Below are 17288 nucleotides of genomic sequence, written 5' to 3' on the forward strand. Positions count from 1 at the left end.
GAGGGGGAAGGGGCGGCAGGGGGGTGGGGCTGGAGGGGGTGGGGTGGGGGTGGAGGGGGTGGGGTGGGGGGGTGGGGGTAGAGAGGGGGGTGGGGGGATGGAGGGGGAAGGGGTGGCAGGGGGTGGGGCTGGAGGGGGTGGGGTGGGGGTGGACAGGGGGTGGGGGTGGAGAGGGGGTGGAGGGGGGTGGGGGGAAGGGGGAAAGGGGTGGAGAGAGTAGGGTGGGGGGTGGAGTGGGAGGGTGGGGGAGTGGAAGGGGGATGGGGGAGTGGGGGTGGCAAGGGTGAAGAGGGGAGGGTGGGGGGCGGGGGGAGGGGAGGGGTGTGGATACGGTGGGGGGTGAAAGGGGGAAGGGGGTGGAGAGGGGAGGGGGGTGTGGAGAGGGGGATGGAATGGGCGGGGGCGGGCACGCGGGGGGGGGGGGGGCAGAAACAGCTGGTCACCGAGGGGGCTGAGGCGGTGACCTTCCAGGCCCCCGCGTCAGAAGGAGCCCTGCGGTGGGAGCCTGGGCCTGCCCGGGCTCTGGGTGCGCGGCTGTGATGGGCGCAGCCCCACGCAGCCCCACCCTAAGGCGCTTGGGTTCCCCGAGCCCACCTAGTATTCGTGGCGTGACACTGAGAATCACGGGTCAAACCGGGTTTTGCATCCGTTGTGTTTCGGTGCCTGCCTGGCTGCGCAGATGCTGCGTTGCCGACCCTCTAGGAAGTTAAATGTGTCTGTATTTGTATATACAGGTTACTTTTATATCATATATATCTCTTCATATATATAGCTATTATATAAAAAGAAGTGAAATGTATATATATTTATATATATAAATTACTTTTCTATCTATTCTATCTATGTATCTATCTATCTATCTATAAAGGGAATCACATGAAATCCGTAAATTGGAGAAAACAACTTCTCTGACATTCCTACCAAATCTCAAATTCTCTCTCACCGGTGTAATTTCTGATTCCGCCAAACCTCTCCTCCAGTAGAAGGACAGAGAAACTCTACTTCCATGTCTTTTTCCTGCAACACTTTCTATTCAAAGAGAGTACCTTGGGTTAATTGCTTATAAATTTATGAATTTGCTGACGTGTCTATCAAATGGACTGATTTGAATTGCGTTTTGATGCATATTTAACAAAAGTTAGGTACTGTTGCATGTCCATACACCAAAAAATATGTATATTATAAAACTTGATTTCTTGGAGGCATATTTTTCTAAAATTTGCAAGTAAATGTATCATCTTTGAGTATCTTCCTGAAAAAAATCGTGAAAGCATAGGACCTTTCCTTATCAAAATGTATTTGGCGCAATGTTTTTTAAAAAAATATATACCTGAAATGATGGATCTATACGGTAAGTTAACTAATAGAGTATGCAAACAAATTATATGTATTTCTTGCCTTTAATAGCCTAAACATGATAATTTTTTAGAAAACTTTATTTGGTAATATTTTTAATTGCTTCCACTGGCACAGTAGCATTTCTGCTAAATCTCTCTGTACAGATGCGCCCTTCCAAAGAAGACATTGCACTCATTTAAAGGGAAAACTGCTTTGATCCTAAGAATTAATTTAGAAAACAACTACAGTGCTAATGACTTGACAAATATAATTTTGTAAATTTTGTCTATGTCTTTAGGAGCTGCTCTGGTTCGAAAACAAAAACCCTCATCGATGTTTGCATTCCCAAATATTTGAAGTAAGCATAAAATAGATGACCAAAGACCACACATATATGGCTTCACACTGACTCCCTTTTCGGTATTTCTGTACTTACATACTTACAGGCCGCTGCAGTGTAATCTGTTCCCTTCCAAATATATCTGAGTCATTCTCAAACGCTTTATCTGTGAAATTCTGATGTCTCTGTTGTCGTTGGAACTTGTCAGGTGCTTTTCTACTTTCCCATCTTGCATGAGATACCTGACTTGAAAATACTTTCCCCTTTCTCTTTACTTTTCTGTATTTTTAATTGCATTGTGTGTGATTATGGCCTTTACATAGTTACACAGAAGAATAAAACTTTGTTTCTGTATCTCTACTTCTCATCCTCGGACAACTGTTTTCATATGTCTTGACTGTGTCTTGCGTGGTAAGATGTCCACAAGCCAGGCACACGTGTGTACACACACACACACACACACACACACTCACCTCACATAATGGGCACATAAGCATCAGAGCTAACCTTCCTGAATTGAGGTCTGCTTCCCCAGATGTGTCCCTCCAAGAAAATATCTGGGGCCCTCAAAATCAAGGTCCCATGTACTTTCCCTCTCTGGCAAGTATTCCTCTAGGTGGCATTCTAGAAGTGATCATATCCCTAATTGTTCTCACAATGGGTTTACATTGTCCCTGCCCATAGTAGGCATAGTTCAATCTGGCTCCAGAGAGGGGCCATCTCACCCGAATGACCAAAATTCACACAAACTCCTATAGAACAAGCTTCTGCAAAAAAAAAACCCTGTATTTAGCTTAATAACAGATCATTTACTTTTGCTTATTTTTAAGATTTAATACCTGAAGTCATAACTGGTTTTGGCCATGCCTCTTCCTTCTTTGTGTGTGGGTACATGAAGAATGGTTTTTATTACTTTCCTTTTTAGGAAATGGGGAAGTAGAGAAAATAGGAAGGTTTGCAGAAATTAGTGTTCTGGCATCATGAGGAAACAATTAAATTCAAGTAACACTATTGAGGACCTACTCTGTGCCAGGGACTGTGATAAACTGTTTATATATATATATATATATTTTTTTTTTCCAATATGAGTAACCAAAGTCTCCCAAAATTTTCACTAAATTGTATTTACAGATCCTTTTTGCCATTTCTGAACTTATGCAGCTTAATCTTGCAAGATTAAAATGGAGTTCTTTCTGGAAATGGTGATACATAAAATTTGAATTTAATGATGTATGTAGGTAGGCAACCAGTGATGAAATCTCGGTTGTCCAACTACCAAAATTACTACTATTTTGGACTCTTTCCCTTCTCTCCTTTTTGAATGTATGCAACAGTAACTTAATGACTACCTATTATGTGTCATGCTCTGGATTACGTACTAGGATTTCGACTATAGGTGAGACACGAGCTGGCTCACAAGTTGAAGGTCTGGCAGTGGATGTCGGTCAACAGTGGAGGACGGTTCTTGGTCAGTGCCAGGATGGAACTAAGCAGCAGCTGTAAAGGAGCACTCAGGAGGAGCAGTGTGCCCAGGCTTAGAGGTGGATGTGGAAGGACTTAAGGCCTATGCTGGGATTCAAAGGTAACCAGGTGTCAGGTTGTGGCAGGAGGGATGGAGCAACAGAGATTATTTCTGGAAGAAGGGGTAACGGAGCTCAGGCAGGATGGCTGGAGCCTGAGGTGGGAAAACAGGAAGACCGAGGCTTCAGAAGTAGCAGAAATGAGTCCTTGTAAGTCAAATTAATGACCTGGCTTTTCCTTCTAAGAGTAATGGGGAGTCTTTAAAGAGGTTCAATCAAAAGAGTAACAGGATCGCACTTGCACTTTAGAAACATCACCTGGGCTTCTATAGAGAGGATGGATGAAAAGAAATGCAAAACTGGACCCCAAAAGACACAGTTAGGGGGCCGTCGCAGTAATCCAGATAAAAGGAAAGGACATTTGGCACGACCTGATACAGTCAAAAGGGATTGGAGGAGGTGGAGCTGAACAACTTGTGGAGCTGTAAGACCTACCTCGTGATTGTTTGGAGAAGGCTGGGGAATATTATTTAAAAATATTTGGTGATTTAATAAATGAATAAATATAAGCTTCAGTGGGATATCCAAGTACAGTTACTAATCAATGTGAATATTCCAGTCTGGAGTTCAAGAGAGCTGAGCTGGGTGTCTAATTTTGGGTGTCATATCATAGATTTATTGATCTTTTGTATTCCATTCTCTACATCTATAATCCTTTTGTATTTTTCCTAGTATCTTTTCTAGTTTTATTGAGGTATAAGTGACATAGAACAGGTGTAAGTTTGGGGGATCCCTGGGTGGCTCAGTGGTTTAGCGCCTGCGTTCGGCCCAGAGCGTGATCCTGGAGATCCAGGATCGAGTCCCGCACAGGGCTCGCTGCATGGAGCCTGCTTATCCCTCTGCCTCTCTCTCTCTCTCTCTCTCTCTCTCTCTCTTTCTCTCTCTGTGTGTGTGTGTGTGTGTGTGTGTGTCATGAACAAATAAAATCTTTAAAAAAAAAAAAGAACAGGTGTAATTTAAGGTGTGCAATTGGTTAATTTGCTAGCCTGAGATATTGCAAAATGACTGCCGCCATAGCCTTAGCTAACATCTCCACCTCATTACATAATTACCATTTCTTTTTTGGGTTGAGAACATCTACCATCTATATTCTTAGCAACTTTTTTTGAGATTTTATTTATTTATTTGAGAGAGAGAGAGAGAGAGCAAGAGCAGGGGTAACGGCAGAAGGAGAGGGAGAAACAGACTCCCCACTGAGCAGGGAGCCTGACACGGGGCTCGATCCCAGGACCCTGAGATCATGACCTGAACTGAAGGCAGACACTGAATCGACTGAGCCACCCAGGTGCCCATCTTAGCATCTTTTAAGTGTGCAGTACAGTCATGTGGTGAGCTATTAGTCATCATGTTGAATATTAGACTCCTAGAACTTACTCATCGTATCAGTAAAAGCTTGACCCTTTGTCCAGCATCTCTCCAACCCGTCACCCTCCGCTCCTGGCGAACACCATGCTACTCTGTGTTTCTACGTCTTGTGCAATCTTTTTAGAGTTGGTATGCGAGTGTGATCATGCAGTACTTTTTATCTTCTGTCTGAATTATTTCACTTAGCATAACACCCTCAAGATCCAAATGACAGGATTTCTTTCCTTCTCATGTGGAATAATATTCTCTTGTGTATATGTACCAGACCTTCTTTACTCATTTATCGGATCGGTTGTTTTCATACTTTGGCTGTAGCGAGTAATGCTGCAATGGACATGCGCGTACAGGTAGTTCTTTGAGGCAATGGTTTCCTTTCCGTTGGCTATGTAGCCAGAAATGGGAGAGCTGGATCATACAGTAGCTCTGTTTTTAATGTTTTCAGGCATCTCCATACTACTTTTCATAGTGGCTGCACCAACTTACATTCCCACCAGCAGTGCATCAGGGTTACCTTTTCTCTACAACCTCACCAACACTTGTTATGTCTTATCTTTTTGACGATAGCCATTCTGATGAGTGTGAGGTGATACCTCATTGTGGTTCTGAACTATATTTCCGTGATGATTGGTGATGTTGAACACCTTTTCATGTGGCTGTGGGCATTGATAAATCTTCTTTGGGAAAATGTCCATTCAGTTTCTCTGCCCATTTTTTAAATCAGATTGAGGTTTTTTGGCTATTGAGTTGTAGGAGTTCCTTACACATTTTGGATATTAACCCCTTATCAGATCTATGATTTGCAAATATTTTCTTGCATTCCATACGTTGCCTTTTCATTTCATTGATGGCTTCCTTTGCTGTACAGAAGCCTTCTAGTTTGATGTAATCCCACGTTTGCTTGTATTGCCTTTGCTTTGGGTATCAAATCCAAAAAAATCATTGCCAAGATTGATATCAAGGAACTTAACACCATATGTTTTTGTTGAGGAACTTTATGGTGTCGGGTCTTACATTCAAGTCTTGGATCCACTTTGGGCTGATTTTTTATTGGTGTGAGAAATTCAGTTTTATTCTTTGGTGTATGGCTATTCAGTTTTCCCAACACCATTTATTGAAAAGATAATCCTTATTTTTGGCTCCGTTGTCATAAATTAATTGGCCATATATTGGTGGATTTATTTCTGGGCTCTCGATTTTGTTCCATTTGTCTATGTGTCTGTTTTTATGCCAAACCCATACTTCTCGAAATCAGAAAGTGTGCTGTCTTCAGCTTTGCTCTCCTTTCCCAAAATTGCTTTGGCTAATCAGGGTCTTTTGTGGTTCTATATAAATCTTAGGGTTGTTTGTTCTACTTCTAGGAAAAATGCCATTGGAATTTTTTTAGGGGTTGCATTAAATCTGTGGATTGGCCTAGGTATGGACATTTGAACAATATAAATTCTTCCAATTCATGAGCGCAGAATATCTTTCCATTATCTGTCTCTTCTTCAATTTGTCTCAATCCCTATCTTACAGCGTTTAGCGTAGAGATCTTTTACCTCCTTAGTTACATTTATTCCTGAGTCTTTTATTTTCTTTGATGTTATTGTAAATGGGATTATTTGCCTATTTCTCTTTCAGATATTTTGTTGTTGATGTAGAGAGATAAAATTTATTTTTGTCTGGTGTAAAACACCTAAAAGGAAACATAAGGAAAAAGCTTTATGACATCGGTCTTGGCAATGACTTAATGGGTATGACACCAAAAGCCCAGAGAACAAAAGCAAGAATAGACAAATAGAACTACCTCAAACTTCAAAACTCCTGCACAGTAAAGAAGCAATCAGTTGACCGATTTTTATCCTTCACTTTGCTAATGTTGTATGTTATATTGACTAAGTTATATGTTGCACTGTCCTTGCATCTCAGGGCTAAGTGTCACTTGGTCATGATACATAATCCTCTCAACATGGTATTGAACTTGCTTTTCTAGTATTTTGTTGAGATTTTTGCATCCATGTTCATCATGGATATTGGCCTGTGGTTCTCTTTTTTTGTGGTATCTTCATCTGGCTTTTGTATCAGGATAATGTTGACCTTATGAGATGAGTTTGGATATTTTCTCTTCTCGTCAGTATCTTTTTTGAAATGTTTAAGAAGGATTGGAGTTCATTCTTCTTTAAATGTGTGGTGGGATTTACCAGTGTGCCATCTGGTGCTGGGCTTTTCTTGGTTGGGAGGGTAAGTGATCACATTTCTAACACCAAAATAACTGTTGTGAAAAGGAATAGATGACACTGCAAATAATGACATGTACTGGCACTGCTTTCAACTTGAGAGGCTCTCATATTTGTAAGTCCAGTTTGTCCCCCTCATAATATCCCTGAGAGGCATTAACATCTTTATTTTTAAAGATCAGTGAATAGAGACTTAAAGGGGTTACCTGAATTTCTCCAGGTCAGGTATGCAGGAAGAATCAGAGCTAGGGTTTATCCACATCACTTTTTCCAAGTCTAATGCTAACAAAAGGTTTGAGGTCTGTCACTTAGGACTCAGGAAAGGGATCTTGGAGTACGTAGCAGGAGTTTTGTTGCCCTCGTATTGTTGTCCAAACTGGTAAAAAAAAAAAATATATATATATATACACATATATATGTTAGTCATCATCAGGAACGGTTTGGAAAACCACATAAGAACTCCTTTCCAGTGCAACCGTAAATTTTTGGTGCCTATTGACTGGTTGCCACATCTCTTGAAGGAACTGACACAAATAGAGATGATAGCAGGGATAATTAGAATAATCAGAGAGGGGATTCGAGGAGTAAGCAGACACATCTAATTCCTAAAGTGACTCTTCATCCCGGCTAAATGAAGAGTCTGAACATACATGCAAATGAGTGGATGTCCTGATCGAGGGAACCCGTTCAGAAAATCCCAGAGTTCCAGGATGGGAGGCATTCACTGAGATGTAGTAAGTCTAGCAAGTGATAGGAAATTCTCTCTCACACACTAAAAAATTTATAGAACTCATTAAACTAAGAGAGTAAAGCAGAAAGTAAAAATAAACTCAGCAGGGATTTGGAGTCATTTATGAATGACAGAGTCACAGATGGTTTCTGAGAGGGTTAGAGCTGTGCTTGATCAGAACGGCTCATGTCAAGGATGATGCCAACTGGCCCACATCCTCGGGCTTCTGTTAAGAACAGAGCACCGGCCAGTGGCACAGGAGGCTTCCTCTCTGTGGCAGCCTCTTTGTGCTCTCAATTTGGCCTTTAGGAAGGAGGTTCCCAGAATGGCATTCTCTACAAATGGTTATTTTTAAAAACGCTGTCACTTATCACTGAGTTTCCACTAATTAGCATTCAGGAAGGAGTAAATATAGAGCTAACATAAGAAACGGTTCTGAAATGTTATTTTGATGCATTTCAATCACTGAAATCAGCTCTGATTCAGTTCACTAATCTGTTTTCCTTTCATCTTTTCACACATTATTAAGACTTCTGCTTCACCAAGTATAATTAATGCTCTTCATTTCTTAATGTGGGGTCATCAGCACCAGCTTCACAGAAATCATGTAATGATTTCATGTAATGTTGACCTTCACCTTCAGAACACATTTCTTCCTGTGTCCAAAATAAAACAGAAGCAGGCGATAGAGAGTGCGGCCCCTGGATTGTAGGTATAACTGAATTGGTTGGTGTGAAGCCACAGACAACTGTCAGAAATAACCAGGTTGAAGCTTGCCACTGGGTTGACTAGCTAACCAAGTCAAACAGCTTTGGAGGTACCTGTCAGATTAATCTCATCATCTTTTAAATCTCCCTGATGGGATCATTGCATTGCTACAATATTGGGCTTTGCCGAAACTGGCTTTTAAAATATTTATTTATCCATTTGTCCACCATTTATTGAGAGTCTGCTATAGGCAAAGCTCCGAGCCAAGCAAGGTGAGCAACTAAAATAGGCACAAAGGATGTGTTCCTGCTGTCAAAGAGCTTAGGCGGGAGAACTGAGTAACTTCCATGGATAGCTCCACCCACATAGTTTTACAATTTTGTAAATAACGAAGGTATCTGAAATGTGCCTATAATGGCGTATGTTGGTTATGACAAGGGTGACCGCATTATTTTTCAACTGGAGTATCTTGAGAGTGAAAGCGAGAACTGATAATAATCATGCTGGACAACAGCCTCAACTAATATTGCTCTGTGCAGACTGAGATATATCCTAGTTATTGCCCAAGGGGGAATGCATTATGTTTCATTGGATCCACTTCCATTCTCTTCAAAATGTGGTTGAAGTCTATCATAGATCATTTCGGAAATGAGGTGTACGTGACTCAAACCAATTAGTTGGCCAACTGACTCAAAGCAAACAATGAAGTCAATTGCATCTTGTTAGTTGCCATTTTCTTGAATTATCCCCCTTGTTTTATACTCGGGGAGAACTTTGGCGTTGGTTCCGTCTATTCAGAACAGAGTTGTGATCAGCCAAACTGAAAACTGCTGGGACGCGATCAGATACCATGCTATTGCCTAGTTTGACATGACATGAATTTAATTTTTCCTGATTTTTAATTTTTCACAAATGGAGAGTGTAGATTCTTATGTAATGTGGCTTTTCTTCTTGAATGACTTACATTCCCTTTAGGAAATGAGGCTTCGGCTCATTGAATCCATTGCTGATCTTTTTTTGTGAGAGCAAATGGAGTGACATGTAGAAAACGAGGTACCCTCGAGGGAATTTAAATAGCAAGATAACTGACTTGGAATTAGTAATTATTTCAATATCATTTCTACTTAAAACTTTCATGACGCGTAGTACCTATTTATGGATTGTGTGCATAGGATTTTCCTAACCTTTGTAAAAAAAAAAAAAAGTCTTTATTTCTAAAAGGTCATAAAGACCATGGCTATTATAGTTTACTCACAATTATAATTTCTGAATCACAGAATGTGGCATGTAAACTGTAGAAATCTATCGGAAACTAATTGTATACAGAAAGGAAGCAACACATTAATAATACAGCTCATCCAAAACAAATAGGCTACTTGCAGTGAAATGCATTTGGTCATTTGGGAGGCATATTCATGCCTGTCTCATGGTCTACTTGAGTTTAATTTAGTTCCACACGTGGCTCTGAATTACTTCCACCCATTTCCCCCAGTATTTCTTTAATAATCCCATCGGATAGCAAGCTTATGCTGTAGAGGACAACTGAGGTGTCAGTACATTTGTTATTTAAAGTGGCAAAGTACGTAGTAATGCTTGAGAGATGACGGAAATCTCTCTGGTTGAGAACCTAAAACTCAGGGGGAAAATTACATTTTAAAAGTAAAATGGTCCTTTGAGTCATTGAATAGCCAGCATCAAGTTACGTGTATAATGGATACTCAGTGGTCACTAACGTACTGAGGAGTGAGATGTTTTTGAAGTTCAAAGTGGCAGTTTCTAACTCAAGAGAATCGTGCACGTGTGTGTGTGTGTGTGTGTGTGTGCGCGTGTGCACATATTCAACTTGCCCCACGGGCATTGAAATAAATGAAATTAATGAAAGTGAGAGTGTTGAGTCTAGAAAGTTGGCCCATTTTTCCTACCCATTTTGCGAAATGCAAAAGGCAAGTCTCAGACATGAGCAACCACTTCAGCGATGAGACTGTCCGAAGGATCGGTGAGTCACAGTCTCCGCTAGGGGAACAATCCCATCCAGAAACCAAATGCACAGAAACCCTATTATTTATGCTGAAGTGGTATTTGATATGAACCGGCTTTTTCCTGAGCTGGGCCCAGAGGAAGCTTAGATGCATAAAGACGCGGGCTCACACCTGTAACGTGCCCACGTGGACACCGAGGACGCCCGCAGAGCAGCCCGCAGGGGTAGTTCCCGTGGCTGCCTTTTTGCTTTTGCAAGAGCAGCTCCTTGTATCCGATGCACGGAGCCCCCCAGATCCTGGCCACGTGGCTTCAGGGGCGCATGTGGTCGCATTCGTAGAGTCCACGTTCTCTGGACTCCTCTAAGGCAAGTGGGAGGCGACTTTGGGGAAGGACGTGAGAAGGGACGTGGGGCTCGTTTCCCTTGAGGCTGCGGGCGGGCTCGGTGCCTCCCTCTGGGCCTGGCCAAGCCTGTGCGCGCTCGGGCCTTGCCCGGGGAAGCCCCCCGGCCCCCTCCCCTTGCCCACAGGTCCTGGGAGCGCCGTGGTCGCCACAGCAGCCTCAGGGCGGCCTGTCTCCACGCGTGTCCGTGGAGCGCTGCCTCCCGGCCGGGCCTTCCGTCCCGAGGACACGCAGGCCTCCAGCTGCAGCACCAGCATCCGCAGCTCGGGGTTGCGGCAGCGCTGAGTCACCTTCGCCTTGTCCTCCGTCCTGCCAGCTGTGGGAGGGTGGGGACGCGGGTCCCTTGCCCCTGGAACGCCGCAGGCCACGAGCCTGACAGAGCAGGTGCCGCAGCGCGTCCTGGGGGAGTAGACGGGTGGGGACAGGGGTCGTGCGCTGCCCACGGGAGGGGGCCAGGATGTTGCCAGAGGTGAGGGCAGGGGGTGGCCCACGAGACGCGCCAGCCGGGCCTTGAGGGATGAGCAGGGACTGTCCTGGCAGAATCTGGACGACACCCCCCCCCCCCCCCGGCCCCAGTGTTTTTCTTTTGTCTCCTCTTGATCGTTTGTTCCCAAAGTGTCAGTGACCCCGTTTGTCACTGAAGAGATCCAGTCACAAGGCCGCGCCTGGCCGCCCGAGCCCGAGCGCCTCCCTGCTGCTCTGGCTGCTTCTCGGTGCTTCTGGAGCCTTCTGGCATCTGGGAGGCTTGGGGAGGGCGACCGGGAAAGCGGCCCTCAGCGCCGGAGCCGTCACAGGGCTGGCCGGGCCGGGCCCAGAGCAGGGCAGGAGGCCCGGGGTGGAGGGGGGAGGCCTGGGCCCGACGAGGCAGCAAAGCCCGCGGCGGCCGGTGAGCAGGCCCGGAGCCCTGAGGGCCGGAAGCAGGCCCGGAGCCGCCGGGACGACCGGAGGGTCCAGGACCGAGCCGGGAGCCAGGACCGAGCGTCCCCAACCAGACCAAAGCTTGCGGCCGCGGCTTGTTTGGTTTGTTTTGTTTTCCACAAAACTGCTCGCCGGAGAAGCCTTCCAGGACGTCTCCAGACGTTCCCCCTTGGCCCGCCTGGCCCAAGCCCAAGGCCGTGGGGTCCGCTCCGGCCGGCCCGGCCCGGCCTCCCTCCTGGGGACGGGGACACCCCGCACCGCGGCTGAAAGCCCGAGGGCCTTCCCAGAGTTACCATGTGCGTCCCCGCGGGTGTTGCCCCACGTGCCTGTGCCTGAGTTGGGAGGAAGCCGGGAGATGCGCTCCTCGAGCCCCACGCCCCGAATTTCGAGGAAGCCTGCATCTGGTTCCAGAGCAAACGCCACGATGTGGTGAGAGACGCAGCCCGACTTGCCTGGCTCGGAGGCCAAAGCACAGCTGAACTCACGGCGGTTTGGTCACCGCGAGCCGTCAGAGGGGGACGTTTTCCGGGAGCAGGTGGGAATTGAGGGGTCCGTGGAACCGAGAAAGCCCATTTGGAGGACAGGAATTGGGAGAGCCTGTCCCCAAGAGAGGCAAGAGCGAAAAAGAGGTCACAAGTAAAGATGTGATAGTGGGCGCCGCCTGGGGGGCTCAGCCGTTGAGCGTCTGCCTTGGGCCCAGGTCGTGACCCCGGGGTCCTGGGATCGAGTCCCGCATCGGGCTCCCTGCAGGGAGCCTGCTTCTCCCTCTGCCTACGTCTCTGCCTCTCTCTTTCTGTGTCTCTCATGAATAAATAAATATTTTTTAAAAAAGATGTGATAGTGGGAAAAGGTTCAGGCGACGTGAAGTCCAGAGAGTGGAGAGGCCTGCCCGGAACAGGCCAACGGTGATGGGGACGAAGGGGATGTAAAACTGGACGCATTAAGGTCAGGGCTGGGTTTGTAGATTAAACCACCCAAGCATCTATTAAAATGCAGCCAGAGTAGGAAGAGTCAGACGAGGTAGGCCTGGGCCCTGTTTTCCTGGAAGCAGTTTCCTGCCAGTGGGGAGCACACGGGAGCAGCCTCAAACTTTCTCACTAGAAGGGGCCTTACACCAAAAACGGTAGCGGGTTTCTTTAATGATGGTCCTAATGGATTAATGAAAGCTCCCCAATGACATTCGTAGACTTATTCTTTCCAGTTGGAACCCAAACCAATAGAAACTATTCCTCGTTCCAGAAATTTTTTTTTTTCTTCTGTATAATGCTATGCAGGCAGGCAGTTTTCCTTGAGCAGGTTTTGGGGGCGGATGGAGCAGGTTTGTTTGTTTTTCTAATGAGTTTGTGAAAGGCAGATATTCTTTAAGCCAATTTTTTATTTCCGCTAATTAAAAGTTTTCTGTGGGCATAGTTTTATTAGTAAGTCTTGCTTTAAGCACCTAAAAAAAAAAAAGAGAGAGAGAGAAAGAGAGAGACTTCATTTGAATCTTTCTAAAGTTCTTGTTCATTAATTGAGGATTTTCAGGCCTGTGATGTTTTTGGTCTGAGGAGGTTCAAGTATAACCAGATTAAGTCTCCCTTCAGGAAAAATTGAGCCAATTCCCTAGATCAAGCCCCACTAAAAAAAGAGTCTTGGAGGCAATACACAGCTGCTGGGTTTTTTTTGTTTTTGTTTTTTTTGTCATCTTAAAGGTTATAAAATCGAGAAATATATTGATTCACTTAAAGCAATGCCTCACTGAGCAAATCGATATAAAATGTACCCTGTGCCCAGCAGTAGGTGCTTTGAATATTTTTTGTGATTCGTACAATCCATTTTCAAAGCCAAGGAAACCAGAAGATTCTGAGAGTGAGCCATTAGCTGTCCTCGGGGACTTAACGGCTCAGTGCAGAGGAAACCCCACTGTTGGGGCCTCAGGTGAGCGGGGTTTTCGTGGTGCCCTTTCTGCCAGCAGTTGTGCCTCCTCTGATCGTGACTGCTCCTCATGACCAAAAGCATCCAGCGTGCGATGCCTCATTTAATCCTAATCACTAGCGGTAGTGTAATTTCCAATCCACAGATGTTAAAACTAAGGCCTAAACAAGTTAATGAATCATTAACTACGCAAGCATCATGCACTTCATCTAAACTCAAATCCGTGCCCCTTTCTCCGATACGCAGTCTTGGGTTTCTTTCATGGCCTAATTCGTAAAGTGCACCCCTTGGAGGCCGTTTGCAAGCAGCCCGCCCTACCTGAAAATTTCAGAAATGTTAACATTTCTCAATTGTAAAATGAATGTTTAAAATAGGTGCCATTGCAAGTGATTTCCCAAAACACAAGTGTTTCCGGAAGCCCGCTATACCCAGGGACCTCTGTGGAGGTTTCGGAAGAACATGAGGAATGTAGATGGGAAAGAGATTGTAAATCTGCTCCATGCCCCTAATGGGACCCAGTATCTATTTATTTTTACCATTAAGTCCTGTGAATGCCATAGATCCTAACAGCTGGCAGTATGTAAATTATCCCAATTTGCTGCTGCTTCAGGTGAAAGGTTGTGTGTATTCGGGCTGATATAACTCCATTGCCACTTAATTGCCATTATAAATGCTCTCGAATTATAGAAACCAATATAAGCACCTTGATTTAAATATTTATTTGCGGAACCTTAAGTAAGAGCATTGAGCTTCACATTCACCTTTGTGGGGTGAGCTGAAGGGGTACAGGTTCTCTGTAACTGCATGTCCTCTGTCTTCTGCCTTGAGACTGAAATGGTGGTTGTAGGTCCCAGAACTCCTGCCATGGCTGGGGAACAGGCCACCGCCCCTTGGAGGAGGAAAATGTATACGTTTGTAAAGAGGCCTTCTGGAACATAAAGAGCCCGGGATGCATTATGAAGGTGATGTGTGTGTCCCTAAGGACCAAACATCTCAGCGCTACCTGTTAGAATGAGAGACTGTGAGCGAAGGGTAGGCTGCGTCTTGCGTGTTGACTTACCTCCCACGCTGAGCCAGAGCAGGACAAAGCAAGGACACCACCTTTGCTTCACTTCCTTTCTAAGGATTCGTTCCCTGATTTATTTGTTCCCAGTGAACCCAGACTGATCAGAATCACAAGCTCCTACTACATTCTTAGTTAAGAGCGAGGTCCAGGGGCACCCGGGGGGCTCAGTGGTTGAGCGTCTGCCTTCGGCTCAGGGCGTGACCCTAGGGTCTTGGGATCGAGTCCTGCATAGGGCTCCTTGCATGGAGCCTGACGTGGGACTTGATCCTGGGTCCCCAGGATCACGCCCTGGGCTGAAGGCGGCGCTAAACCGCTGAGCCACCCAGGCTGCCCTGGATGGAATCTTAAAAAAAAAAAAAAAAAAAAAAAAAAGAGGTCCAGATTGGGTGCATGGATCTCTAGAGCTTTCCTCTCTACCTGGCAAATATACGATCATCACCTGGCTCTGTCAGGAGCCACTCAGCATGTCTGTTTTTGCATTTGTTTAAATTATGCCATTTAATTCATCGGGTCAGCTCAAAACATTTTGAGCCCCTACTACAACATGTAATGAACTTTGAAGCTGACAGAGGGGGAAAAGATGGTGTGTTCTGTTTGACTACAGCTCTGCAAACAGAAAATAGTTCAGATCTTGAAATCGTACGTTCGTTATGCCATGAACTATAGGAATCCATGGCAGAGAATATTCCAGCTAGAACTTTTGCTACATAAAATAAAAGTACATTCTTAAAATAAACGTAGTTAGACTTTATAACATTCTGTACCTACGCAGTGTTGACTTTCTTGATTTTCTAGTGGTCACGTAAGATGACCTTCTTGCATCAGACTTGTTATACAGGTGGCGATGTGCCATCGCAACCAGACAGCTGAAGGGCATTTCAGGGACTCCTGTTTCACCGTCCTCATCAACTGGGGTTTATTGAATCCAGGCACTATAAATAATACTTATATACTTTATATCTAGTGAAATATGTGGGCATGTTTTCACGCAGATAAACTCTGCAACTCTGTAGCTCGCCCATGCTTGTGGAAAGCTTCAGTCCTTAGGCAATGGGTGAAATGGGAAAGGCTTCCTCGGTCTGCTGCTGAATGTTCCCCAGTGTCCTCCAAACAGTGTGAACTCGTTCCTTCCAGGCAGCGGTACCAGGGTATTTAGAGAATCAGCTGTGACACCCAAAAGGACTAGCTCCTTTTACTTGGAAATTAGCAAATGGATGTACAACTTTTAATTATGCATAAATTTCAAACTTTCTATCAAAGTCAAATTGTGCTGATGTTAGTCAAATGTAATCTAGGCATTGATTCAAGAACCTGCTGATGGAGTAAAAAAAAAAAAAAAATACATGGAAACTTGTTAACAAGAAGTACAATTATCTACATCTCAGCAAATAATGCCAGGGTGTCATGTAATATGCTGAGCTCAGGCAGCCCAGAGCCAATGAAGATCTCTTTCTTTTCTTCACCGTTAATATTTACAGTTGGAAGCAATACATGGCTGCAATCTAAGTGCTGCACCTCAGAAGGGAGTTGTTGGCTTGATACCTTGTTTCCTGACACTGTGAAGCCCTGAAACCTCTATCTTCCTAATCATCGCCTGATAACATTGTGTAAGAACCGGAGGGTGGCACATGGCTGGTTTACACCAGCAACAACCCTGGGAGGTTTTCTGCATTGTTTAGTTATTTTACTTCTTGGTAGACATGCTGGGGTGTTAAAAGCAGAGGACTGAAAGTTGTGAATTATGGGTCCTGTTCTTTGTTCTCCTGCTGATTTTTTCAAGGTCCAAGCAGGCACCGTTTATAGATACAACGTACCTCCCAGACGCCTACTGTGTGCCAGGCACCTTCCCAGGGCTCACCAAGCCCTTCCGCCCATCATCTCCTTTACTGAAGCTGATTCTCACATGCAAAGTCCTCAGAGAAGAATTAAACAGCCGTTGACAAACAGGGAAGCATGGCTGGTTAGATAAGCATCGTATATAGTTAGAGACCCGAAAGGTAAAATAAGCATTATTATGCCACTCTCTGTGTGTTGATGTCAACTGAAGGTAACACAGTTGAAATTGAGGGCGGAGTTGAGGTCCCGTCCGTATCTTGCCCTACCCAGAGTGCATCTGCGCATCCCAGTACGAGCTCTGACGATTCGGATGCTAGGTCTGCTGCTTAAAAGCTGTGGGACTTTGGACAAATTGCTTAAATCATCTTTTGAATAAGGGCAATCATGTCTGCACCATTAGCTCGTTGCCAAGATTAAGAGGAGAGGCATGTAAAATGCCGGGGACAGATTACATCTCCTGATTTTTATTTCTTTTTCTTTTTCCCCGTGTATCACCTTCTAGCTTCAAGGTAGTGTTTCCAGGTGATCCCACTGTAGAAAATGAACGGGGCACGGAGAGGCTGGATTGCCCAGGTGGAATGCACAAGCACCAAAGACCCCGCTGTCCCCTTCGAGGCAGAATTATGTATTTATTCTCCACGCCTGAGGCTAGGCAGAGAGCCCCAGCCAACGAATGTCAGTAAAAGATGCTCTGGAACCACTGGATGCAGGACCGACGTGTCCGGCCCACGGAAGATGCCTTCCGCTTGTCCTCGGGCCTCCCACCCGCGGGGGCGCTTGGCTGGGGGGCCGTGTTGCGGCTCCTTTTCTCTTCCCAAACTTGTAGCTGCTCCTCGCCTGGTTGAAGCGCAGCAGGTGGCTTCCTCTTACCCCCAGCGCCGCCTGCGGAGTGTCAGTG

General features: G+C 45.3%; 1 protein-coding gene across 4 annotated transcripts in view; it reads left to right on the top strand.

Moving 5' to 3' along the window:
* The window catches only part of CRB1 (crumbs cell polarity complex component 1), a 205176-nt gene that overhangs the window by 174005 nt on the left and 13883 nt on the right, over nucleotides 1-17288 (top strand). Inside the window, exon 12 of one of the 4 annotated variants that reach the window (XM_072733412.1) lies at nucleotides 1637-1696. The exons of the other annotated variants lie outside the window; for them this stretch is intronic. Within the exon in view, the coding sequence (XP_072589513.1) occupies nucleotides 1637-1696 (60 nt within the window). The remainder of the gene's footprint in view (nucleotides 1-1636; nucleotides 1697-17288) is intronic. 4 annotated transcript variants of the gene reach the window in all.

This window comes from Vulpes vulpes, chromosome 13 (assembly GCF_048418805.1).
Source record: "Vulpes vulpes isolate BD-2025 chromosome 13, VulVul3, whole genome shotgun sequence".
Taxonomy (NCBI): domain Eukaryota; kingdom Metazoa; phylum Chordata; class Mammalia; order Carnivora; family Canidae; genus Vulpes; species Vulpes vulpes.